Source organism: Amphiura filiformis, chromosome 14 (genome assembly GCF_039555335.1).
Source record: "Amphiura filiformis chromosome 14, Afil_fr2py, whole genome shotgun sequence".
Classification (NCBI taxonomy): Eukaryota; Metazoa; Echinodermata; class Ophiuroidea; order Amphilepidida; family Amphiuridae; genus Amphiura; species Amphiura filiformis.
Window position 1 is genome coordinate 40,529,200 of NC_092641.1, and position 25,597 is coordinate 40,554,796.

A 25,597-nucleotide genomic window follows, 5' to 3' on the forward strand; every position below is an offset into this window, starting at 1 on the left:
TATTGCACCTTGGACCTAAAGAATAAGGATTTAGAAAAATACGTTTTACACCAAAGCTGCCAGAAAAGTTAATTTCGGGTTATAACTAGAATAATTATTTAAAAACATAGATTAGATAATAAAAAACAACAACAACAAATAATGTAGGTCTGTGAAGTATTTTGTGCAATAAAGTAATTAGTTAAGCCAAAAACTTAAATTTGGTGACCACTCTCTGGCTAGTAAGGTTTGACGATTGATTCGACTTCTATGTCAAATTTGAAATCCTTGTGGTCGACTTATCCAAAAAAGTGTCTTTGTACACGATTTTAGGTCCTCTGGTTCAAAACTAAATTTTTCAAGATGGTGCTGGCCACCATCTTGGATTTCTGGGTGAAAATGATGCTGTAATGTCAAACTAATGTCAGAATCGGAATCCTTGTACTCGACGTATCCAAAAAAGTGTCTTTGTGCATGATTATAGGTGCTCTGGTTCAAAACTTAAATTTTCAAAATGGTGGCGGCGGCCATTTTGGATTTTGGCCTCTAGCGAAAAATGCCGGGATTTTCGCGAGGGACATGGTGGCTATTTTTTTTCTAAATGGTCCATAGAATTCGAATCAATCGTCAAACCTTACTAGCCAGAGAGTGGTTACCAAATTGAAGTTTTTGACTTAACTAAATTTTTTTTAACGAAATGATTTGGACATTCGGACATGAGGTAAACATCCACTTTTGTATCGATATATTAGTAGATATTTTGCCAAGATTTATACTGATACGTACCTCCCGTATCCTAACTTGCCACACCTCTGTGTAATTTGCACGCTCTGCTGTGGTAGAATTAACTATGTAAAGATAAAATAACTTATTGTAAACACGTGACACTAACGTGACTACTGAACATGTACATTGGGACTGTTATGAAACATAATAGTAGAATTACACTATTTCTAGTCCAAGAAACAGTATTCACTGTGGACGTTTCGGAGTCTCACAGACGCTTTGTTCTATTCTATTGCTGTTGTGACGATCATTTGTTTACCACTGACGCTGATTGCTTGCTGGTTGGTAGATTAAGGAGGTGAAAGAGATCAGAAAGCAAGAAACCATCATGAACAGGGAAGAAGGGCAATACAATCTCAGTCACGTGTTTGACGATCTTCTTGGAAAAGAACTGGCAACTGCGTTGCATCAGCATCAGTGGTAAACAGAAGATCGTCACAACAACAATAGTATAGAAAAAGGCGTCTGTAAGACTCCGAAACGTCTGCAGCGAGTACTGTTTCTTGGACTAGAAATAAGAAATGTTCTCTCACTCACTCACTCACTCGATTGATCCATCAATCGTAATAAATCAATCAATCAAGATCAATCAATCAATCAAACAATCTGATTTAGCAATCAATCACGTAATCCAATCATAGTAGGAATGCAATAAGCAATAGACAACATACCAGTCAGGGACACTGGGCATTCTCCGTAAGAATTCATAAGGGCCATTATTGGACCAAGATACGCTGAACTTCCTCCCTGAACCACCGGCAATCTGTAAAGACCAGTTTTAGACCAGTAAAGGACACAGTGACCTTTTTCAGGTTAGCCCCTGTTTGGAAAGTAAACACCTTGTTCTCAGGTGTGGCTGACGGTACTGACGGACATCAATTACATTTATAGTTACAGATATGCAGATACGCCTCCCAAATATCGACAAGACATGAGTATCAAATATTTGATAACGGGCACAGGATGCAAATTAGGTTTTGAGGTCAGGTAAATGAATCGGCTACTTTTCAGCCAATTTATTGTTTATCTTGCTAAAACTTGCCTATATGATGGCCAAGATATGGCTATAATACATACTTGTATTTAAAAGCTAAAGATTACAGGCGACTTTTTAAGGGCTATGCGTCACGCTGTAGATGTAGTTATTGTAGTCAATGGGACCGTGCGTACAATACGATGTGTTACAATCAACTACCGGATTAATAAGAAAATAAAGAAATAATTTTTATTGGGAGACATTGAACTAGTATTAAACAGTATTACACGCTTACCGTAAACCAAACGTAACCTGTAGGAATGTTACAATCCCTTCAACAAAAAATGTCGTAGCAAGGAGCTGACTGACTGCGAGCTGATCCTGTTCCATACACAGTGGGCCAACAAGAATGAGAGGCAAGGCAATGTCAGTTCCACAAAACGTAAGGAAATGCTGTAAAAATTACGGCAAGTGTAAAAGACTTATTACTGATTACTGAATGCAGACCGCTGATTGGTCAGTTATCTTCAGCCTGTGAGAAGTGTGACTGTGTTAAAATGTGGGGAATAAAATTAATGGTCTAGCCCTCTATTCGTTGTACTTTCAGTGGAGGGCAATATATCCACATTCAAAAATTGTATTCACCTATGGCTATGGTAATTAATTCTGTTACATCATTACTTCTTCGGCGAATCGGGTACAACGATGTGTAAAATATAGCGCACGTACTATACTTCTATATAGTACCAAGATAAATACAGGGTGTATCAAAATGATTGGTAGCCATCAGTTTTGTTTTCTAATTTAAATGCCTGCTTCTTCCAAATTCAACATTAGATCCTCTGAAAATGAATACAGTAACAAATATTACAATGCATTTTGATTGGCAGTCTTGTACATACTCACCACACATTGATTGGTACCAATCATTTTGATACACACTGTATACACTTAGCAAACACTAAACCCTTTAATACAGAAAACGTTTAAATGTCTTGTTTAAATTTTTGCCAAAATACTTTGCAATAACATTAATTTTGACAACATTTATAAAAGGTTCTTTGCAGAAAAAAAAATGTTTTCATGACTTTTATATAACCCGATATTTAAATGTTTTTAAAACCCAAACACGTTTTAAAAACATTTGTGTGTTTGCTGGCCATGTACCTGCACACCAAGTAATAAGGCCTGAAAGATAGGTGGTCGCTCATCTACCCCATAGATAAAAGGTCTCACTTCTTTCCTGGGCATGGAAACTTTGGAATCTCCATCACTCCTGGTAGCCAACTCGGTTGATGATGTGTGGTTCTCAGCATAATCTAGTTTTTAAAAGAAATAAGAAAAGAGGCTATAGACCTGCCGTCTATGGCAAACCAAACATAATTCGAGTAATTCCATAAACTTCCATTTAAAGACCCATTTAGTGATCCCAGGGCAAGTGTAAAAAATTAAAATTGTTTATAAATTGCTTAAAAGTGAAGGATAAGTCATTCAAATTGTCATTTGTTATTTTTGAAATGACAAATTTGGCAAAAAATGAAGAAAACAGCAGTACTGACGAAGTTGAAGCCCCATTTAAATACATGTAGCTAATTTAGATACTGTCAGTATCTAAATTACAGATTCGTGTAAAATATCTTATTTTGTCTTAAATACACAACTTTCGGCTGAACCACTCGCAGGCTATGTTAGCCCATTTATGACAATGACAAAAGTACCAAAATCTTAATTTTGATGATTTTCAAGATCATCCGGATGAGCAAATCACTGACTGGGCCTTTAACTATCTACAACTTCCTAATTACCTATATCGAAAGTCTAGAAGCTACACAGCAAACACAAAACGTTTTCGACATCATTCGCAAAATATTGACAAAATATTTGGCAAAAAATGTTTGCAAAAAATATTTTACAATAACATTTTTAAAACATTTTACAAATATTTTTGTATATTTTTGTAATATGTTTCGATTACAAACGTTTTAAAATGTTTTCATGACATTTATATAACCCGACATTTGATGTTATTAACACGTTTTACCAAAACCAAAAATCCAAATCATATCCTGTATTAAACGTTTTAAAAACGTTTTGTGTTTGCTGGGATATATGCATCAAATACCTGAAGCAATGGACAAGAATAAGCATACAAATGTAGGGAGCTCAACACTTCAGCCAAACTAGAGCACCTTGGGCTGTTAATGCTTTTCTGTTTGTTTGTTTGCTTGTTGTTACAAAAATGACTTTAAAATATTGGCTGAATTACTTCCTGCCAACATTTCCAGGGCACCGAAAACATTAACACATCTTTTAAGATTAAAAAACTATTTAAAATTGCTTACATTGTTATCATTATTAGAAATCGCTGAGAATCAGTTACAAACTCAGTTACATGCTTGTGATGCTTTTAAGATCAGTAGGCCTATCTGCGTTGAATATCCCGATGTATATCAAAGTGAAATCGACGATAACTTTTGAATCAGGCAAGTAATGAGATTTTAATGGAGTACGAAGCATATAAAAGAGCAAAACATACTTTTTCGTTTCAGAAAATCTCCAAAAACTACTCTTTTCAAACATATACGGTATCTCTTCATCTTAACCCTAGAACTATGAGCCATATTTTGTAACACGGACTACGAAGGCGGGGTTGTTGCTGTGACCCCTCTAATTTTCAATCATAAACGTCATTAATCGCTAAATTTGGTACCAATGTATAGCTATCATGGGTATCCTCTATACAGTGATACCAAAATAAGTACAAACATTCCCCACATAATGTCACTATGACGTCATAATGTGAGGGCGCCCATACAAATTTGGGAAAGTTTGGTTATCTACAAAAGTATAATTAGGCAAAATCGATTTTCGGTAGAAGATTCTAGAAAAATGCGATTTTCACCAAATTTTCTCCTCAATATCAAAGGAAATGACTATTTCAACCTAACTGACAAGTAAAAAGTTAGTAGCTCTTCATTGATTTTACTGTAGAAACCAATGGTGTGCCTCATCAACCCACTCTATGGTCATCTTTGACGGCCGGTCCTACCCCCCCCCCGGTAAGGTGCTGGGGTAAAAACTAAAATTCATGAGCGCTACGGATGAATCTACGATTAGCTTCTAGGTCGTTTGGGCGTAAACGCGTGCGTTTTTTGTGACGGATAAAAAAATCGTAGGGGTGGTACCCCCCCCCCTCGTAGTTCTAGGGTTGTATGAAACCGGGATATTAAATGAATTATTGAATTATTTTATTCCAATTAATAATTCTTCCGATAATTAGATATAGACCTGATTCTGCTGTTCAGTAACGTCGTGCGCACGGCTTTTGATATTCAAGCGAGATTTACGTTAAGGGGGGGGGAACTGTGCCCTAGCTAGCGGTGTTTGTTCTCAAATATTGAGAAAATAAAACGGACACTCATAGGGAAAGGTATGTGAGATCCAAAGGCTCATTTAATGGGTTTTATTTTTCCCCACGTGAATGACTGGGAGGGGGATAACGACAACTATAGTTTTGGTTTACTATTTGTCGTAACTCAGTAACTAGAAATAAAATGAATTATTTAAGCAAAATTACCCAAACTGGAAAATATGGCCTGAAGGTTCCAACACGCCTTATGACTTACTTACTGTATTGACAATTGCAGCGGTGTTTGTTTGATGTATTTGACTGTACTTGGTACTTGGTATATTAATGTCAATAAGCTTTAATAAAGTGAACCGAACTGAAATAATATTGACAGTTTAATACTTACATGGTTTAGAACCATGCAGGGCCGTACGCAAGATTTAATAATAATAACATTAAATAATAATAAAATACATTTATAGAGCGCTATAAACGCAGTTTCAAAGCGCTGTACAGTAAAATATCAATATCATTGCAATATGTCCAAAATACAAATTTTACAAGTTTTACACAGATAAAGGATCAGTAATTAAGCTACATTGCACTGCAAATATTATAAACAATTTATAAAACACTATGAACCAGCACAGAAAACTTATTTAAAAATACCCTTTAAAAACAACAGTTTATGCATACAAATATATAAAACATAGAGGACTACATAAAATGTTGCAATGTGTGTTGACGAAACACGCACTAGACCAAAGGGTCTAGTGTGTGTTTTTTATTACGCAGAGAAAATGGTTCTTGATTTAGCAAAATTGTCAACCTACTCTTTGTTTCCATAGTATCTAAGATATGTAAGATAACATGTATAGTTCTATGTATAGGGTCCACAACTTATAAGTCCCCCCCCCAAATACTTTTTTAAATAAATCGACAAATATTTGATCAAATGCACGCGTGTAAAAAGGTATGGGTAGCTGTATTTGTTTTACACATATGGACCAAATTATAGCGTCACACGTGATTGCGTTCAGTCACAATGGTTCATTATGTAAAAAAAGAGACAGTTTTGAACAGTTGCATCTGAGTCCATAGGAGTCAGTTCTCAAACAATGCAGTAGACCAGGTCTATTCATGTGTTTGCTAAAGAAAACATATTAAAAATATTGTTGCAGTGTGTTTTCATACATAACGTTTTCATGACCTTTATTATAACGTTTTACCTAAACCAAAACCCAAAATATAGCTTGTTTAAAACGTTTTTAAAACGTGTTTGTGTTTGCTGGTAAGATGATAAACAAAATCTGCTCACTTGATGTATAACGAATCCGTCTGTGTTGAACTTTAAAACAAACGAACTGAATGATGGGTTGGTTTTTGGATTATACCAAAATATCTTAAGGGACTTACTTCTGTACTTCATGGGAACTCTGTAGCTTTCAAATGAAATCAGCTTTGCAGGCCAAAACGAAAGGGACCTATCTGTCCTAGAATTGTAAAAAATGTGGCTGAAAACAACAAAAACACAGATAATTTTGCCCAAAAAAGGGGGGAGGGGCGTGCTGGGTGCTATAACGCACAGTGTCGACACCCAGTGTTATAAATATAAACTTAATACTCCGTTGATGAGCGACGGGCGATTGGTATTTCACCGAACGCAAGAAAAGGAGGCCTATCTGATTGTTCGGTCGCTTGATCGCTCAGCGGTGTAGTACAAACTCAAAATGGAGACATGTATTCAATTCGATTGAAATCGATATTCTTTTATTGACGCAGATAAAGAAAGTCAATAATGTACATTGTATTATAGATACAGCACCTGGATTTTACACGGGTTCCTTTGTATAATTCATTTCTCAAATAGTTGAATATATCACAATTTTTACTTTGGATTTCAAAATCTTTACTTATAAAATGCAGTAAAATATATCCACAGCAAACAGCAAGGCCCCGCTAATTAGTGTATTGCTTTTCGAGTTAGTGTACTGGAAACAAAACCTGCGTTTTACCTGACAATAATTCGAATTTTCTATAATAGTAACACCACATGTGGTACTGATCATGCACAAATCGTAGAATAGAAACTAAGGGGTAGGCTCTATGGTATCTCATATCATGTAAATGGTATGCTTAGCCTGAGTCGCTCGGCCTATCTCGAACAAAATCGCCATGCGTAGCTTTTGAAAAACAAGAGGATTCGCCGTACTATCACAGCAATTTTTGACACGAAGATATAGGGATGATGACGCAGTGTAACGTCTGAGTGCTATATGGTTTCACGACTCTTAGAAATAATAATCATAGTATTTACTCTGCAGATCAAGAGAAAACTAATACGTTGGTTTAATTTCATCACCAAAATGAATTACTTAAGGAATCGGATAGCAACGTTTGTACAGTATTTTTCGTGGAACATTTTTCCCAAAAAGTCTTCAATCTTAAATAATTATGAAAGATCAAACTTTTCAAATGATGTAGGGCACTTCCTCACGGCTACATACACTTTAAGCACATATCATGACTGTTAAATGTCAAACATATCAATTTTTAATAATTTGCCACCTCGAATTTCAAAAAATCTAAATTATTTGATACCAGAAGGACATTGCTCGTATTCAGAATGGAATTTGATGTTTGATGCGCTCTTATGTTCCACAAAAAGTACTGTGTAAACGTTGCTATCCGATACAACCAAATAGGTACAACCATTTGTTACTATTCTACTTACGATTTTCCATGTTAAAATGACGTGGTTGGTTATACTTCTTAATTATATTATCTGTAACTTCTCCGAATAAAAAACAGGTATCTTCAAACTAGACATAGTTCCAGGTGTGTATGTGCGTATCGCAACTTTTGGCAAATAGAGAGAGATTGTTTAATGACACAGCGCAATTTATTTGCTTCTTAATTATACACCTTTTGGTTTGTCGTAGTCATGGTTGTAGACAGACCACGTCGTTATTTTGAGGATTCTGTTTGATTCTGTTTATTTTTTTTTCAGACAGAATGTGTATTATAACGCCTTTAACATAATCTAGCAAGGTTTCTTAAACAAAAAACCAAGAATGATATATAAAATACATATTTGAAGAAAAAGAGTTATTGAAGGAAAGTCCACATCCAACAAAACGAGCAAACATTATTTTGCTCTTAGCCCTTGGATTGTGAAATAAGATATTGGGAATTCTTATTCCATGCCCTAATAAATTTTACATAGATATATTCAAAGATCCAATCAAAAGAAAACAAAACATAACACTTCAAGCCACTACCATCCCTCTTCGCCCCCCCCCAATAAAACCCAAAAAATCATACAGCCTCTATATAACTGTTTCGATTAGATTCATGATTTCTTCTCTTTTGACCCAATGGCTAATAAACAGTTACTGTTTACTTTATTAATCATGCGCGCACAGGGTGAATGAATTAGGACATAAGGCGAGAATTAGACATAGGAATCAAACAATTTAAAATGTATCGCGCATAGCTCATATTATCACAAAAGTGTCACAAAAGTCTCGATACCAATTTAAACGTTCATAACGCTAGTATACAGCACGCAAACCATCAGGTCAAATATCGGGTCAACCAGGTCTGTTAATGAAGGGGGCGGCAAGATTCACCTTTTCTCCGACCCATACCCTCCACACGCCCCCCCCTGCTCCCACCCCCACACGCCAACCCCGAAAAGGAACGACATGTGTATGCCACTGTTAATTGAGAGCGGCCTTCTTTTCCTTGTTCTTTATTAATAAAGGAAGACATTTATTGATATAAAATACAAACAACTTGCATAATGTCCTGTTTTCGATATATTTATTACTTTACCATTGTTATGTGCCCTAAACAATTCCATAATATTCATTAAAAGTTGTATGTTCACTTGTACTGATATTTGTCACTATTTATTTGTATATGGAATATTCTAAAAATGTTAATGAATAAAGTAAACAAAAAATTATTATTCAGTTATAAAGAAGTTTCCGGAAAATTAAGTGGTGGCGCTATTACATACAGATTAATGACTCTGATTGGACTTTGTTGAGGTAATGAGCTATATTTAGAATATGCCATAATTATGCTATAATTTGATGAGCATGTATATCTACAATACGAAAGATCAACATTTACTCGGTAGTCGGCTTTTCCTCCCAGCTACATACACTTTAAAAGAAATAAGTTTATTATTACGAAGAAAACAGTTTCTATAAAAACACAACATGCATACTATGATATTACTTTGATATTACTTTAATATTACTTTTTAAGACATTAATATTATTATGTAATTAATTTCACACAGTAAGGTGGTAATCAAAATCCAGATTAGTTCACCAATCAACACAGACAAGTCAGAAGCGAGTATCGAGGTCCACCCTGTTGACAGGAACATCATCGTTGCCATCCACAAGCCCGGTATATAGAAATGTTGGGCAAACTGGTATATATCTCGTCCACTTCCATTTCCTGATAAATGACATACCGAATGGAAAGTCGTAGATATGAATGGAGCTGAACCCTTCCGTATCGGTAGTCTGTTCGTTGTAGTCTTTGGTAAATGCAGTGATTCCTCGTTCCTCGCGTGACCCTATAAACAAAATAAAATAGATACTAAAAATCCCTGTTTGTGCGTTCAACATTCATAGTCAATCTCATTTTTCTTGCAGGCAGATCTCCATCTCCATGGTTATCGCAGCCCGAAAAACGTTTTCGACATCATTCGCAAAAGGTTATAAAAGGTTGTCAGAAAACGTTTAAGTATCGGGTTATATAAAGGGTATATTAAGAGTATAAAACGTTTTCATAACCTTAAAAAACATCTTTTGATAATCTACTGGTCAGCAAACAAAAATGTTTTACAGAAAACGTTTAAATGTCGAGTTATATAAAGGGTATAAAAACGTTTTAATAACATTCCAAAAACATTCTTGAAAACTTGATACAAAACATTCTAAACAGAATGTTACTTGGGGTTGAAAAAATATTTTGCGAAAAATGTTTGCCCAAAATATTTTCAATAACGTTTTAAAAACGTTTTCATGACCTTTATATAACCTGACATTTAAATGTTATTAAAAGGTTTTGAAAAAACAGTTTAAGAACATTTCTGTGTTTGCTGGGTTCAAATATTTTAACATAATTTTATTTAAGTATTGACACAAAAATGTTTGCAAAAATAGTTTAAAATAACATTTTTTGAAAACATTTCAAAATATTGTTGTAGTGTGTTTTCATACAAAACGTTTAAAACGTTATCATGACCTTTATATAACCCGACATTTTAATGTTATTAAAACGTTTTACCTAAACCAAAAGCCAAAATATAACTTATTTAAAACGTTTTAAAAACGTTTTTGTGTTTGCTGGATACATGTTAAATTTGTGGGCAATATAAAAAACAATATACACCAGGTAACACAACGATTGTCAATGTCAAATGGATAATTATTGTCCTATTTTGATGAGTTACCAGAGTAAAGAAACATCCTACATAGCACAAACTATGCCTTTCCTGATTTATCATGAAATTCGGGGGAAGACAATAATTTGAGACAATTTTCAACAAAATCGCACTTCCAATATTTTTGTGATTAAAAGTACTTGATTAACTAATTCAATCATGCGTTATTAGAAATATAAAAGACAAACGATTTTCACAGCATATTGTCAGTATATACCTGGTAACAGATTATCCAGAGTGAAGGCGAACACTCCTCCAATGAATACTTCCGTTGTCAACACAACTTTGATCACCCGATCTAAACGTGTGATTCCTGTATAATATAATTATTATAACAGGTTTTGTAAATGATTATAATTATGGTCATGAACCATAATACACACTGGTCAAAAGTATTGAAACATCACTGAAAAAAAGAAGAATTAGCTCAACGGGAAGGTCGAACAGTCATCAAATATCCTATTGGTAACACAATACGTACTGTACAGGTTGTAACAGAACAATAAAATCAGTGGTCGACAAGCGAAGATAAGATATATAAGATGACAGGGGAATGAGTCATATGTCGGCGATTTTCAAAGTTTTTTACATCAATTTCTGGCAGTATACAAATGCTACATTTTGATGCAAACCCCATCAAATTCGGACATCTGGTTACTGAGTTATAAGCAATTTATAAGCAATTTATTAATGGCTGAAAACATTATAAAACAAAAGAATTTAAACAATGTTATTGCCAATATCTCAAAAACAATTTTAGCAACATCCGACTCATTCCTCTTGATCATGTTACATTATGACCAATTGTGTAAAGTAGTCTTAAAATACCTTGTGCCACTTTCGTGCCTTTGTGCAGCAAATGTGACTGAATTGAGTTGAATCATGAACCATTTGGTTGCACTTAGAAGGATAATTTTAAATAATGGGGCATTTGAACCCGGCCCCCAACGCAACCCAAAATTGGCAACCATGAGAGTTACCAAATAGGGTGTAAAAGGGGTAATTTTTTCACCAGTAGCAAGGACCGCGAAATTGGCAAAATAGGGGGTATTACTATTTAATTTGGAATGTCCGCCAAATTTGACCGTGAAATCAGCAAAATAGGGGATATTTTATTTGCACTGTCCGCGAAATTTGAATAAAAGGGGTACTTGAAAAAATCCGGTAATTTTATGTCAATATTTAGCGTCATTGAAAAGGTTTTAAATACTAGTCATTGAAAAGGGGTGTTTGAAACTCTAGTCATTCAAAACCACAAAAAAGGGGTTGTTTTGGGCCAAATTTTGTCTTCGATTTTGCATGAAAAAGGGGGGTAAATTTGATGAACAATCATTACAAAGGGGGTCTTTGAAAGATTTGGTAACCCTCATAGTTGCCAACTTTTGTGTTGAGTTGGGGGCCGAGCATTTGAAGCGTGCATCATTAAGCACGAAGTAAGCGACTAACTAACGGTAGCTTTCAGAATTTTCCTGCATGACCCAATTTTGTCGAAGTGAAATTTTGCGGACACACATGGTGCCCACAACCACAACGTCGATTTTGAAAGGCAGAATTCGGAATACTAATTAAGACGAATGATCATGATACCAATATCATTTAAGAACTCACCTGTTTCTAAAAGCTTATCATTTTCACCCGTATCAACCCATAGAGGTAACAGCATTCCCATGAATAAAGAGAATCCAATGATGAGCAAATTACGTGATGAGTTCAAATCCACATACTGTAGATTAGACAGTCCCACTGCCACAAGCAGTCCTGTTAACATGATTAATATAACATTAAAATTCCTAGCTTCTTTAATTTTCTGTATTATTCCTTTGTTTATTTATTCTTAATCGGCTTTGTGATACTATAAGAATCGTGGATCCCTAAACTCCAAAGATGTTTTTATTTAAACTGACACGTAAAGACAAGTTGTTGCTACGATAAATTTGAGGGTGCGAAACTTGGAGACAGATCCATGTCTGTTACGGGCAGACCGTAACAGATCCGACTCGTCACAATCAAATCCGGAAAATGTTTCTTTAGTGAGCCCCGATGTTAAAACCTGCTCAGGACGTAGAAATGTCATTCCATATATTATGTCCTTTTTGAAGTGAAGCAAGCTAGAAAATTAAGAAACATAACTTTAATAACATGGTAACACTCTTGGTTCAGTGGACAGAGTGCAAAACCATGATCGTAAGTGACAGCTAACTGAATGGATATACAGATTTAAACTGGAATAACCTATGTATACTGGAAATGTCAAAACTTACCCAACAACACACATAACACTCCTCCAACAATGGGCAAGGGTATTGTTGAAATGAAGGCGGTGAATTTGCCTAACATTCCGACGATGATCATGATGACCGCACAGATTTGGATCACAAATATGCTACCAACCTGAAAGGTAATTACACCCATTACAAATCAGTTTGGTACTTCTTATAATAATTATACAATAATCGAAAGAAGAGTAATATTTAGGCACAAAAATTTTAACAATGTAACATCAATCTCTTAAGGCGTACCCCACGTACCCCCTCCCCCTTGATCGTCATGCTAATACGGCGACAAATGGTGTCTATAGCTACACTCCGTTAAACTCGTAAACGTCGGGAATTGTTTGGCTTTTACAACTACGAAAAAAGGTGAACCCACATTAAGAGTGATGTAGTTGACCTGCTCTCTAAATGTGAAAGAGTGAACAATCACTCAAAAAGAGTGAAATCTCACTCTTTCTAAGAGCTGTCTGAGTGACAACTCTTTTAGAGTGAAGCTCACTCCCAAGAAAGAGTGAAAAAATTCACTCCGGAAAAGAGTGAATCAGAAAAGAGCATGTATTTATTTATTTATTTATTTAGGCCTATTTTATATACAAGAATATCACAGCAGTTCATAACAGCTACTATGTGCTTTAAATTGTTGTGAGGCTAGGCCCCAGGTTAGGGTAGGGCCCGATCTAGGAATGTTGAACTGGTCTAAAGCTTAAGCACATACACAATGTGTCGAACTTCAGTGTGGGATGAATGATGAAAAACTATGGATTTAGTGAAGCTAGTAGTCAAACTGTTCAATGATGAGTACACTTAGGTGTAGGACATAACACTTGGCAAATACCATGTTTACAGACCACAGTCTGGAGAAGCGTGATGCGGCGTAACCTACATAAGCTTAAATATGCCTACATAATGTAAACCGGCAACTGGGCCGGTAACAAACTGCTCACATATGACTTAAGCTTACTGCCGCCGTTGTCTCCAGACCAAGTGTATACTTGCTACGAGTTATGACCTGCACATAAATGTAATCACTATTGAGTATGCTGTCTATTTCTTCATCAAATCCGCTTTCTTTTCGCCATTCATTCACACACTGTTCGCCATCTTAGACTTAGTTCCCGCCTCTTATTTCAGGCGCACCGCTTAAACAGCGTGAATATCAACATACAATATTAAAATATATATAAAGTCAAACAACAGTCAAAATAGAAAAAAATACTGAAGACTGGGGCACAAGACCAGCATGAAATTTAGCGGAGCTCAACAGTTTATACAACTTGAAATGGGGTTCAATCTGGGGTTCAATTGGTGCAATTAGCAAATCATTGGTTAAAGTCAAGTTCTCCAACTGGTCTTTGGCGTTTCCCCAAAGTTTAGTTGGTTTGTTATCAACATGAGATGATGCCCGGGGTGCGTTAACTTCCCGTGGCACTTCTTCCTTTCCAGACTGAGGGGTGGGGAAGGACCTCTCGAGACTTTTTCCTCCCGTTGTTTAGCCCTCCAAATCACAAGCCTCGCCTTGTCACGCTCCCGGGGGTGGGGGCACTTCAATATGAAATGGATATAGGTGTAGGGCTGGCACTTTCGCACTAAGGGGCATTCGGTGAGAGCAAAATGTAAAAAATATGGGGTCATTGGGTGAGAGCATGATTTTTGGCATTCGGTGAGAGCAAAATGTAAAAATATGGGGTCATTGGGTGAGAACATGATCTATTTTTAAATAGAATCTTTGGGTGAGAGCCAAAAAAGCGCCACAAAAACCGAAAATCGAATTTCTAGTTCAAAATGGCTTCAAATTTCATTGTTTTTTCCAAAATAAGTAACAAAGTGATAAATGAAAGTTGCTGTTCAAATTGAACTTGTAAGGGTCTTTGGGTGACAGATCAAATGGAAAAATAGGGGTCTTTGGGTGACAGAGCATGTGTTCGTAAAAAAATATGGGGTCTTTGGGTGACAGCGATGCTGAAAAAGGGGTCTTAACAGCCCTACATACGCGTCACCTCCAAAGTTGGAGTGCCCCCGGGGGTCACGCTTCCTTGTTGACGGAGATTTCTTCTGTTTCCTCTTCTTTACCGGGCAATGGCCAGTACCAATGCTATTTCCGACAACATTATCCACGGCAGGCGACGAATCACTTGAAGTGGTGTACTCCGGCTGTGCCGTTGTTGTGGTTTTAGCCGGCTCAATGTTAATGGCGCGGGATTTTGTCCACACAACATCTAAGAATATTTTCCCGTTGGTTTGTTTAATTTTCCATACAGGCTGGTCCCATTGTTCAAGGTGTAATGTCTCCAACACGGTGGCTAGCTGCTTGCCAAGTCCAAGGAATATTGGCGAAGAAGAATCCATATTATCCCTGGTTTGGTTAGCAGAAATACAAGACCGTGTGCTCACGCCGCCATTTTCCATTTCTCCATCTTGTTACACAAGTTCAACAAACATCGGCCGATTTTCGGCGCTTCTGATTGGTTGACAGTTCACTCCAAGAAAGAGTGAGATTTTGCGCCACTTTTGAGCGAGTGAGGCTCACTCGAAATCGCGAGTGAAATTATGTGTACTGTTTTCACTCTTTTAGAGCTAAAACCCACTCTTTTAGAGCTAACTTAAATTCATTCTGAAATTCAGAGTGGTTTTTCACTCTTTTACATTTAGAGAGTGTCTGGTCTACAGTTGGCATGTTAAAGAAAGTAGACAAACGTATAGGATTTTAATTAATAATTTGTGATGCTTCTTGTGAGATGTCACAAGACCGTTCTCGAAATAAAATATATTGATATAAATCCGCGATGTCATAGGCCCGCCGATTACAAGCTGAGTCAAACTATATCTATTATGATGTCTATGATTATGTCAGGTCAAAACCTGTGGATTTATTTTATATCCAGTAATGAAAATCAAGTCATACTAGCTTTCTGCAAATTCAATTCTGTTCATTATTTTGGTTAAGTGAGGTTGGGTGCTTTGATTCCTGACCCCATCGGACAAGGCTCAATATAAACAATACGGGTTCCAAAATTGAACCTTGCGGAACATCACAAACTATATATTTGAAGTCGGGTCTATTTGAGTTGAAGTTTTCATTATTTTTTGGTTTTTATTAAATAGGTAGCTTTGAAACCAGTCATGAACAATGCACCGAAGATTTATAGTGCGCTACGCACAGGTACAACGCCTAGACGTTGATCCACAAGCGTCAGCACACTTTACAGGTTGTCGCTGACCACTACAGCCCCACATCATAAACCATTTAACAACAAATCAGGGACTTTGCTGCTTCAAGAGTGCATCCTAGACATTCCACAAATAACCTTCGAGTTTCGTACGGGTTACAACGAGACAATTAGCAATAAGTCCCTTGGCCAAGGGAATTTCAAGCTAACTCAATTTTTCCTCGAGAACGTACTAGCCACCACTAGAGCTCGAACCCACAACCTCTCGCACCATAGTCGAACGCCTTATCGATTGAGTTCACGCTTTTTGGAGTTTCAGCTTCAATTCGTACCTTTGGTTAAGCAATAATTACATTTAAGTCGACGCGATCTTTTGTTGGTCGAAGCAACCAAAAAGAAATCGATTTTCATTGTCTAAATCAATATATTATTATCAATATATTATGAAAAATTGTTGTTTTAGCCCTCTTTACAACAGAACTCAAGAACCGCAGGACCTACAAACAGTGACAAAAGTATATTTGTGATATTTGAATTCTTCTATTGAAATGATCAATGCAATTTTTGCCAAAGCTCACTACCATTCGCAAGATGCTGTGAACTACCAAATCGCAACAGTTTAAAATAGTTGCTAACCTTAAATCACCTTATACTTCAACTGTAATACACTACAAATATTATAGTATCATATCTTGCCTTGGTAATGCCGACTAAACCAGCGTTTGTGCTAAATGACGTAGTGCCATTTGCAGTACCCCAAGCTCCAGCTAGTACACATCCAATGCCTTCAAATCCAATGCCACGATTAACAGCATGAGGTGGTGGAGGTGGTGCACCAGCTAGTCGAGCAATTGCATAGTAATCTCCCAATGAATCCAGAACAGACGCAACCACTGCTGAGAACATCACAAACACTCCTGCCAAAGTCACCACTGGTACACCCCATTGGCCTACAAGAGAAAAAAAGGATATAAAGGGTATCAAAGTCGAAGCTATTTATCATTTTGAGGTGCGATGTCGGTGTGCACCGCAATATCAACATTTATTTAGCGAGACGTCATCGTAATGTGATGGAACGTGGACATTTCAGAGTACAGCCCATCAATAAAAAGACAAGTTCACACAATGACATCCTGACACCGCACAGTGTCATCGCCCCGATATCTTCATGGCAGAAATCGCCATGGTAGGTTGAATCCACCGCCACGCATGGCCATTTTATATCGACCTGTTTAATAGTTTTGTGTTGCATCATGGGTCGAAGGACATCTGACTAAGGCTACTGATAATAGCCCCGATTAGCCCGGTTACTGTCCTCGCTGTGTGTTAGTCGAGCATAGTACACCATAGGTCATATGGTTTTAGACTACCTTTACGATTGGCCAATACACTGCGCTATATAATTCGGCACATATAAGTCAAAATTATTGTCAGATTTTGACTCAAGACGCAAGCTAGTATCTCAAAGCGCAAACTAACGACTATCATATCTGTTAAAAATATATATTCAAGTGCAAGGAACCACATCTGGTTTCTTTATACGAAATCATTTACGGGAGATATTCATCATTTTCAAACCCGGTATCCAAAGATTTATCGTCTGAATATCAATCGTGCATAGCACATCCACGTGTATCGATCCCGTGTATTCATTTCAGGTTCAGTGTCTCTTGCTGTATAGTGTAATTATTAACCGGGCGATGTCGGTGTGCACCGCAATATCAACATTTATTTAGCGAGACGTCATCGTAATGTGATGGAACATGGACATTTCAGAGTACAGCCCATCAATAAAAAGAAAACTGCAGAGGATTCAAAAGAAATACCCCTCCCCCTGAAATTTAAAAAAAAAACCATTTCTTTGCATAACTTGACGCACATTCTGTTGATTTGAAAAATTCAAAGGCTGTGAATAGAAGAATCATTTTGCTACCCTCCTAAAGTTGTTACATTTCCACAAATAATTTCTTTGGTCAAAAATAATTTCATTTACCAAAAATGATGCTTTCAGAAAAATTGCACTTTTCAACATTCTATACATGTAACGTACGAGGATTGATTTAATGGTGTTTTTGTTTTCTTTAATTTTTATCATCCGATAACCAGCCACCTATGCAATCATCTTTCAGTATAAAACAATGATACATTGACATGTTTGAGCCTGAACTAGAAACCAAATATAGTTTTCTTTTAGCCAAAATATTACTGACTCCACTGCTTATAACATTGTTTCTATAATTTCTTTGATTTTTTTCCTAAAAACCGATATTGCAATAATTTTTTATTGTTACAGTCTGTAGTTTAATAATGTTTATGATCCGTGTTGATGGCAATTGGTAGTTTAACATCATCAGTTTTTAAAGATCCTGACAAAATGTGTATGGCATTCTAATCATTGGAAAGTGTCATTCTTACCAGGGTATGGAATACGGAACCACTGTGCATCGTTGGTGACTTCCGGATTGAGATCTGTTCTAGCTCTGTAGCCATAAGTCTGGGATTCGGCACTGGGAAATACGTCGGTTATCGTGAAAATGTATGCAATCAGCCAAGCTAGCAGTACGCCCAGTATGATCTGCGGAAAAAAAGTTAGGTCTTCTGGGAAAAAATATATATCTTCAATACGACAGGTCAAAGTTTTCATATGATGGACGGCTTTTCCTCCCAACTTCATACACTTTAATTACATATCATTCGATTTATAAAGATTACTTGACTGTTAAATATCAAAAATGTAAAAGACAATTGTACCATAAAATTTGTATTATATCACGAATTAAAAAAAATCAAAATTAGTTGATATCTGAAGGACATTCCTCGTATTAAGAATGCAATTTGGTGTGCCTGATGTCCCAGCAAACACAAAATGTTTTAAAACGTTTAAATAACATCAAATGTCGGGTTATACAAAGGTCATGGAAACGTTTTAAAACGTTTTGTATGAAAACACACTGCAACAATATTTTTAAAATGTTTTCAAAATGTTATTGTAAAATATTTTTGCAAACATTTTTTTCTAAATATTTTGCCTACACTTGAATAACATATATGTTAGAATATTTGCATAAGGTTATCAACAAATGTTTTTGAATGTTATAAAAACGTTTTAAACCCTTTATATGTTATTTATATAAGCCGACATTTAAACGTTTTCTGACAACCTTATCTGACCTTTTGTGAATGATGTCGAAAACGTTCTGTGTTTGCTGGGGTGCTCTTAAGTCCCACAAAAATACTTTGCAATTGCAAACGTTTCTATCCGAGCCCTTAAGACACTCTTTGATAGCGAGAACCAATCCGAGCAAGTGTTAGAAAAATTCAAAACATTTTAACGTGTTAATCAATGGAAGCACGGCGCTGGTTCTCTTGTTCGTGAATGCATTGTGTGCAAATCAATAGGGCACACAATGGAGCAAACTGCAACTTTTACATTGGCATCTTCCTTGGGTTTTTGGATCGTCATATCTTTTTTTCTTGAACAATTTCAACAAATGAGGTCTTAATTTCGAGCTAAAAGATGCAGCTATAGGCTGCTGGTTCCAATTATGACATATCTGTCTTTGTTTATGATATACAAGGGGTGAACATAAGTGGTACCTTAATTTTTTGGCTTACTGTAGGTTAATAAACGCGTATTACTTGTTGGTTCGTGAAATTGTACAAAGTAATGCACTTGTACTGAGATCTTGATGCGTCTAATGCACTCCCCCTTCGGGGCTCGTGCATTAGACTAATCAAAATCTCAATACGCGTGCATTATTTTGTACAATTTCACTCCCAACAAGTGATACGCCTTTATTAACCTATAAATAATCGCAAAGCCCACTTTGTGACCCTCAATGACATACGATTACGATATATACATGTAGTGCATGATGAGATATCGAGACAAATGTATAGACATCATAAATAAATTTACCGGAAACATTCTGAAAAATGGAACTCTTCGTGTACTCGAGCATTTTCCTCTTCTCCATCCCAATACGGGAACCTCAACATTCTTTAAGACTTGGGAAAACATAAAGATAGAGAAAATTGTTCTGGAGAGAAAAAGAAATGGAAACATAAACAAGTGGACATGGTGAATAACGATAAAAAGCGTGACTGGTATTTTTCACGGGGGAGGTGGGTACCGGGGAATTTTGAATATCGCGTGTTAAGAGGCGGCTGTTTTTATTCGTTTTCATAGTCCATGAGTTTGTTTAAAATAAAACGTGATTCGTGCTTGATAATTATTTTGCTAACATTATAAGGCATAATGTTGTGATTGCCGAAGACTACCTTTAGTTATATACTACATGTAATACAGCAGATTAACCCTAACAAGTATGAACACTACAAAACACTACAAACAACTTAACGGCGCGTGCATGCATCCCACGGGATGTGATGACGCAATCACCATAAGTAATATATGGGCACGAATTCGCTGGCCCGGCCAGCGTAAGACCAGTGGCTAAGTGTTGGTGACCTACTGCTTGGCATGCGAGGGGTCTCGGGTTCGAATTCCACCCAGAATCAACAACTTATTTGTTCGTTTTCTATCTTTATTTCTCCCTTCTTTCCCATCAAGTCGCCAAAAAGCCGTCCGGGGGTTAGGGTTAATCAATTATGGGTCACAATGGACCCCAATGTATATAATACAAGTAAAATAATTGCTATATACATGTGAGTCACTTACAAGGTAAATTACGTCAGCCAAAAGCTATTTGAGCGATCCCAAACTTATTCCAAAAAAAAATTATGGTCGTAAAGATCACCTTGTATCAGCTTGGAATTGGAATCGATTTCTTTATTAATTTGATATACTATATTATTATTTATTTTGAAAAACCGAGCCTGTTCTATTCTGTTACCAATTCTTTGAATACGTATAAAAATACCAAGATACTGAACGTCAATGCTGTTAGTATTTGTTTCAAGTGTGGGGTTTTCAATTTTCATATTTCCTTTGTTCTTTGTTACTTACAATACTGATATTCCCCAGTGGAGTCCAGCTCTGGAAGCAGCAGGACCAAGAAGACTAAACCCAACAAGGGCTACACATGGTGCTATGGTTATTGGTCCTATGAACTTGAGAAGAAATCCCATGATGCCTGTGAAACCAACAACTACTTGTAACAAAGGTGCCACCATTATTGCACCTTGAACCTTAAAAAAAACCAAAAAAAAACAAGGATTTAGAAAAAATATTTTTGTCAAAGTCGTCAGAAATTTGTAAGGTCATAATTTGTAAGGTCAATGGATGACATGCACTAGTGGAAATGTATAATGCGGATGTAAAGTCCGGCTGCCAGTGGGTATGACGTTGTTTTGGTGTCCATGGTTTTGTTTTTGATGGATATTGCTTCTCAAGACCACTAACTTCAAAAATAAGTTTACTGTCAGCATTGAGCATTTTGAGATATGGCGGGTCAAAGTTCACACAGATGTCAAAATTCAAATTGCTCAAATACTGTTGAAAAGTTTCCCAAAATATTCCTCTTGTCATGGCGATCCAGAAAAAGTATACTTGTACCTATCTGAGACATTCCCTTCCGGAGTTGTAAGTAGAAAGGTCAAATGTCACCATTTGACCTCCACAGGGGGTCAAAAGCTGAAAAATACTCCGATTTGTATGAAAATAGTCTCAAATTTATCGTCTTCTGTAAACAATTAAAAAACAGAGCAGTTTGTCATAGCTAGGAGGTTTCGTTACTATGGTAACGTGGTGACAAAGGTCAGTGTCCATTGAATCATATGTAGACTTGACCCTTTTTGCTACGTTAACATGGTTACCCATGTAAAGAAGCATCATACACAATACAAACTATTATTTTTCTTCATGGATTCTCTATGATGAACAATTTGAGACTATTTTGGTAAAGATCGGAGCATTTTTCAGGTTTTGACCCCTGTGGAGGTCAAATCGTGACCTTTGACTTTTTTGCCGATAACTCCAGAAGGGTATGTCACAGATAGGTTAAAGTATACTTTTTCTGGATTGCCATGACAAGAGGAATAATTTGGGGAACTTTCCAACAGCATTTGAGCAATTTGAATTTTGACCTCTGTGTGAACTTTGATCCGTCATATCTCAAATTGCTCAATGCTGACAGAGTTCCAGTAAACTTATTTTTGAAGTGGTGGTCTTGAGAAGCAATGTCCATCAAAAACAAAACTATGGACACCAAAACAAGCTTCTGTGGCAAAATTGAGTTTGGCAGCCGGACTATATGAGAATTGAAAACTTTCTCATCCAACTTTCAACCCTGTGGGCATGCTTTCTCATCCAGATGTGAAATGCTGATTAACGTGTAATCAACCTGTCACATTGTGTAACCCCATGAGAACTACCTGCCGATCGGCCAAAAAGATAATATGTAATTGACCAATCAGAGGCAATGTTAGATCGGCAGGTAGTGCTCAGGGAACAGAGCAAATTTAACACGCCAATTAGTATAGCATGCCCTGATGATCAGTTCGTGGTTAAAATTTGCATAGAAAATTTTAATTCTCATAGTTTTGTCAAATTCTCATCTCTTTTGAAAGAATTCTCATTTTAAATTTCCACTGGAGATGATTGTACGATCGTAAAGCTAAATACTATAACCTGTTGACATGTGCAACTTCACTCTAAACCATCGCGGAGGTAATTTTTAGAAAATCCCGTTTTCTGCAATAACGTAAAATTCAGCAAACCACTAGGCTATACCAAGAATCGCCAAATGGATTCTGTAGCCAGAGTCGTGCATCAAGTTTACCATTTTAAAGGTGTTTATGACTTTGTATTCTAACATAATGAATTTAATCTGGAAATTTAACATTTCATAAACGATGAACGATGCTAGCACAGTTGCCCCAAGACAATTCTTGAACATTTGAATTTTCAGCTATGCAAATTTCAAAATCCCGTAAAATGCTACATTTAGATCAGCTGTCGGATGTTAACTATCAAAATAAGAATACCAAATAATTATTTGACACTATTCATGCTATTTGAGTTAATCAATTTTCTATTTTTTATCATTTTACCAAATTATTTGGACAATCGAACCTGAGGCATAACACCCATCTTTGTGTTGAAATCTTAGTCAATATTTTGCCAAGATTTAATAATACCCCAATAAGTACAACCTACCTCCCGCATCCTGACTTGCCATACTTCGGTGTAATTTGCCCGTTCTGAGGCGGTAGAATTAACTATAATATAAATTTGTAAAAATTATAATGTTACTCTTTAATACAAGCGTTTGCCTACAATCACCGAAATTGATATTGGCACACTCTGGCAAACATATATCGTTACCCCCTTTACCCCAGTTCAATGTTGATGAAAGCACTTTTTTCCATTGGGCAAACCCACCCACCCATAAACCCATCCACCCACCCACTCACTCACTCGCTCGCTCACTCGCTCGCTCATCCACTCACTCACCTACCAACCCACCCAAAGACAAACACCGACACCCACCCGCTCACTCACTCACTCACTCACTCACTCACTCACTCACTCACTCACTCACTCACTCACTCACTCACTCACTCACTCACTCACTCACTCGATCGATCGATCGCAATCAATCACGTGAAGGTTAATTTTAAGAAAACATACCAGTCAGGGACACAGGGCATTCTCCGTAAGAATTCATAAGGGCAATTGCTGGGCCAAGATACGCAGAACTTCCTCCCTGAACCACCGGCAACCTGTAAATACCAATTTGAATGAATCCTGTTAAAGGGAGTTACGTGGTTTTATTTAAAACAAACTCATATTGACCATAAAAACGAATACAAACAGTCGGCTCTCAACACGGGATATTCAAAATTCCGGCGCCAATGACGTAACAGTTATGTGCTCAATTGTCGTCAGCATCCATTGTATTACTGGGACGTCATTGCACTCGACAATTTCGGCGCCGGGGAATTTTGAATATCGCATGTTGAGAGACGGATGTTTGTATTCGTTTTTATGGGCACTATGAGGTTGTTTTAAATAAAACCACGTGATTCGTGCTTGGTAATTATTTTTCTTACATATAAGGCATAATGTTGTAATTGCTAGAGACCGGGCTAGAGACATCCTTTTAAAAAGCAACGATAACAATTTACGATACCGATAGTTAGCTCCATCGGTTAGCTCAAGACCTTATGCGGCCTATACACGCCCGGCACGATCAATTTGATTTATCAATAGACCATTCATATTTTGGCTGCTTCGACCAACGTACAATACCCCCGGGGATCACTCATCTATAAAAGTTGTAAGCATCCGCGTGAAAAAAACGAGGATTTAGGGTGGTTTTGAAAAGCAAAGCAATGATCCGCGCGGATCCGCGATTAGGGTATCAAAACACTCATTTTGCTAGAAGAAGGAGTATTTTTTTAAGGACGGTCCTTGCTTACAGTATTTTTTTTTTTTAATTACCGAATTAACAGCTATTAGTGGTGACATGTTTATCAACTTATTTGGCACAAATTTGAGTTGTTTCCGAGCAATTTTTCAACTTACTGTACTATTATATCACTGTCACTGAATGACACAAACAATGTCTATCATTGTTTAGGGGTAAATTTCAAACCAATTCCTTGTTTAGGGTGTTTTTATTTGAGCAAAATCCTCGTTTAGGGTTAGTTTGACAAATGTTTGAGATCCTAGCTTAGGGCCATTTTAAAAGGTCAATTCAAGCGGGTGCTTACAACTTTTATACATGAGTGAATACCGCGTCTACCCTTAAAAGTGGTTTTACATGCTTACCGTAAACCAAACGTAACCTGTAGAAACGTTACAATCCCTTCAACAAAAAAAGCCGTAGCAATAAGCTGACTGACTGCGAGCTGATCCTGTTCCATACACAGTGGGCCAACGAGAATGAGAGGCAAAGCAACACCAGTTCCACAAAATGTAAGGAAATGCTGTGAAAAAGAAGTAGCATTAATAAAAAAAAAAAATACAATGAAAATTAAAAAATATGTAAAAACAAGAAACAGAGAGACAAAGACCATGAATAGAGAGGAAGGCACTTATTTCAGACTTGAGTGAAAGCAACACCCTGCAGGGTTTGGCTATGCCCCTCATTTTTTAAATTGCACGTTGCTCTATGATTATTTTTTTAATGTATTTATTTCTAACATTCGGTCGAAGCCAGGCTAAGCCTAATAGTGCTCAGAGGCTACTAAATTCAAGGGATGCCATCCGGATATGGCGGGACATGGATATGGGAAGAGGCCCGAATTTAGATGCAGAAGGAAAACCGGAGCACCGGAGGAAAACATGCGAGGACGAGCATGGATCGGCAACCAAACTCACATGTGGCACCGCGGGGAATTGAACCCCAGCCATAGTGGTGAGACGCGATTGAGAAGACCACTACACTAACCCACTTATCCATATTTTTCAAAGCTGGTATAAAACACAGCAAATTTAGCCCCCCCCACTGCTCTACAGGGTGGTCCAAAAAGAACTTTACCTAATTTGAAATGTTCATTTCTCTGAGTTTAGAGCAGCTATGCTCAAAAATGTTACACATTTTTTAATATATACTTCCTAAAAATATGTGTTGAAAAATTGAGAGAAAAATATTGTGATTAGGGACCAATCAAGTCTTAGATTTAAAA

General features: G+C 36.8%; 1 protein-coding gene across 1 annotated transcript in view; it reads right to left on the minus strand.

The window, feature by feature from the left end:
- Positions 1–8,905: 8,905 nt before the first annotated feature.
- The window catches only part of LOC140169023 (solute carrier family 23 member 2-like), a 31,061-nt gene continuing 14,369 nt past the window's right edge, over positions 8,906–25,597 (minus strand). Inside the window, exons 3-13 of the mRNA XM_072192309.1 lie at positions 24,738–24,895; positions 23,595–23,686; positions 23,121–23,182; positions 20,970–21,151; positions 19,920–20,040; positions 18,416–18,575; positions 16,697–16,950; positions 12,822–12,951; positions 12,169–12,318; positions 10,778–10,873; positions 8,906–9,687 (exon numbers count right to left, since the gene is read on the minus strand). Of these exons, the coding sequence (XP_072048410.1) occupies positions 9,452–9,687; positions 10,778–10,873; positions 12,169–12,318; positions 12,822–12,951; positions 16,697–16,950; positions 18,416–18,575; positions 19,920–20,040; positions 20,970–21,151; positions 23,121–23,182; positions 23,595–23,686; positions 24,738–24,895 (1,641 nt within the window). The 3' untranslated portion in view covers positions 8,906–9,451. The remainder of the gene's footprint in view (positions 9,688–10,777; positions 10,874–12,168; positions 12,319–12,821; positions 12,952–16,696; positions 16,951–18,415; positions 18,576–19,919; positions 20,041–20,969; positions 21,152–23,120; positions 23,183–23,594; positions 23,687–24,737; positions 24,896–25,597) is intronic.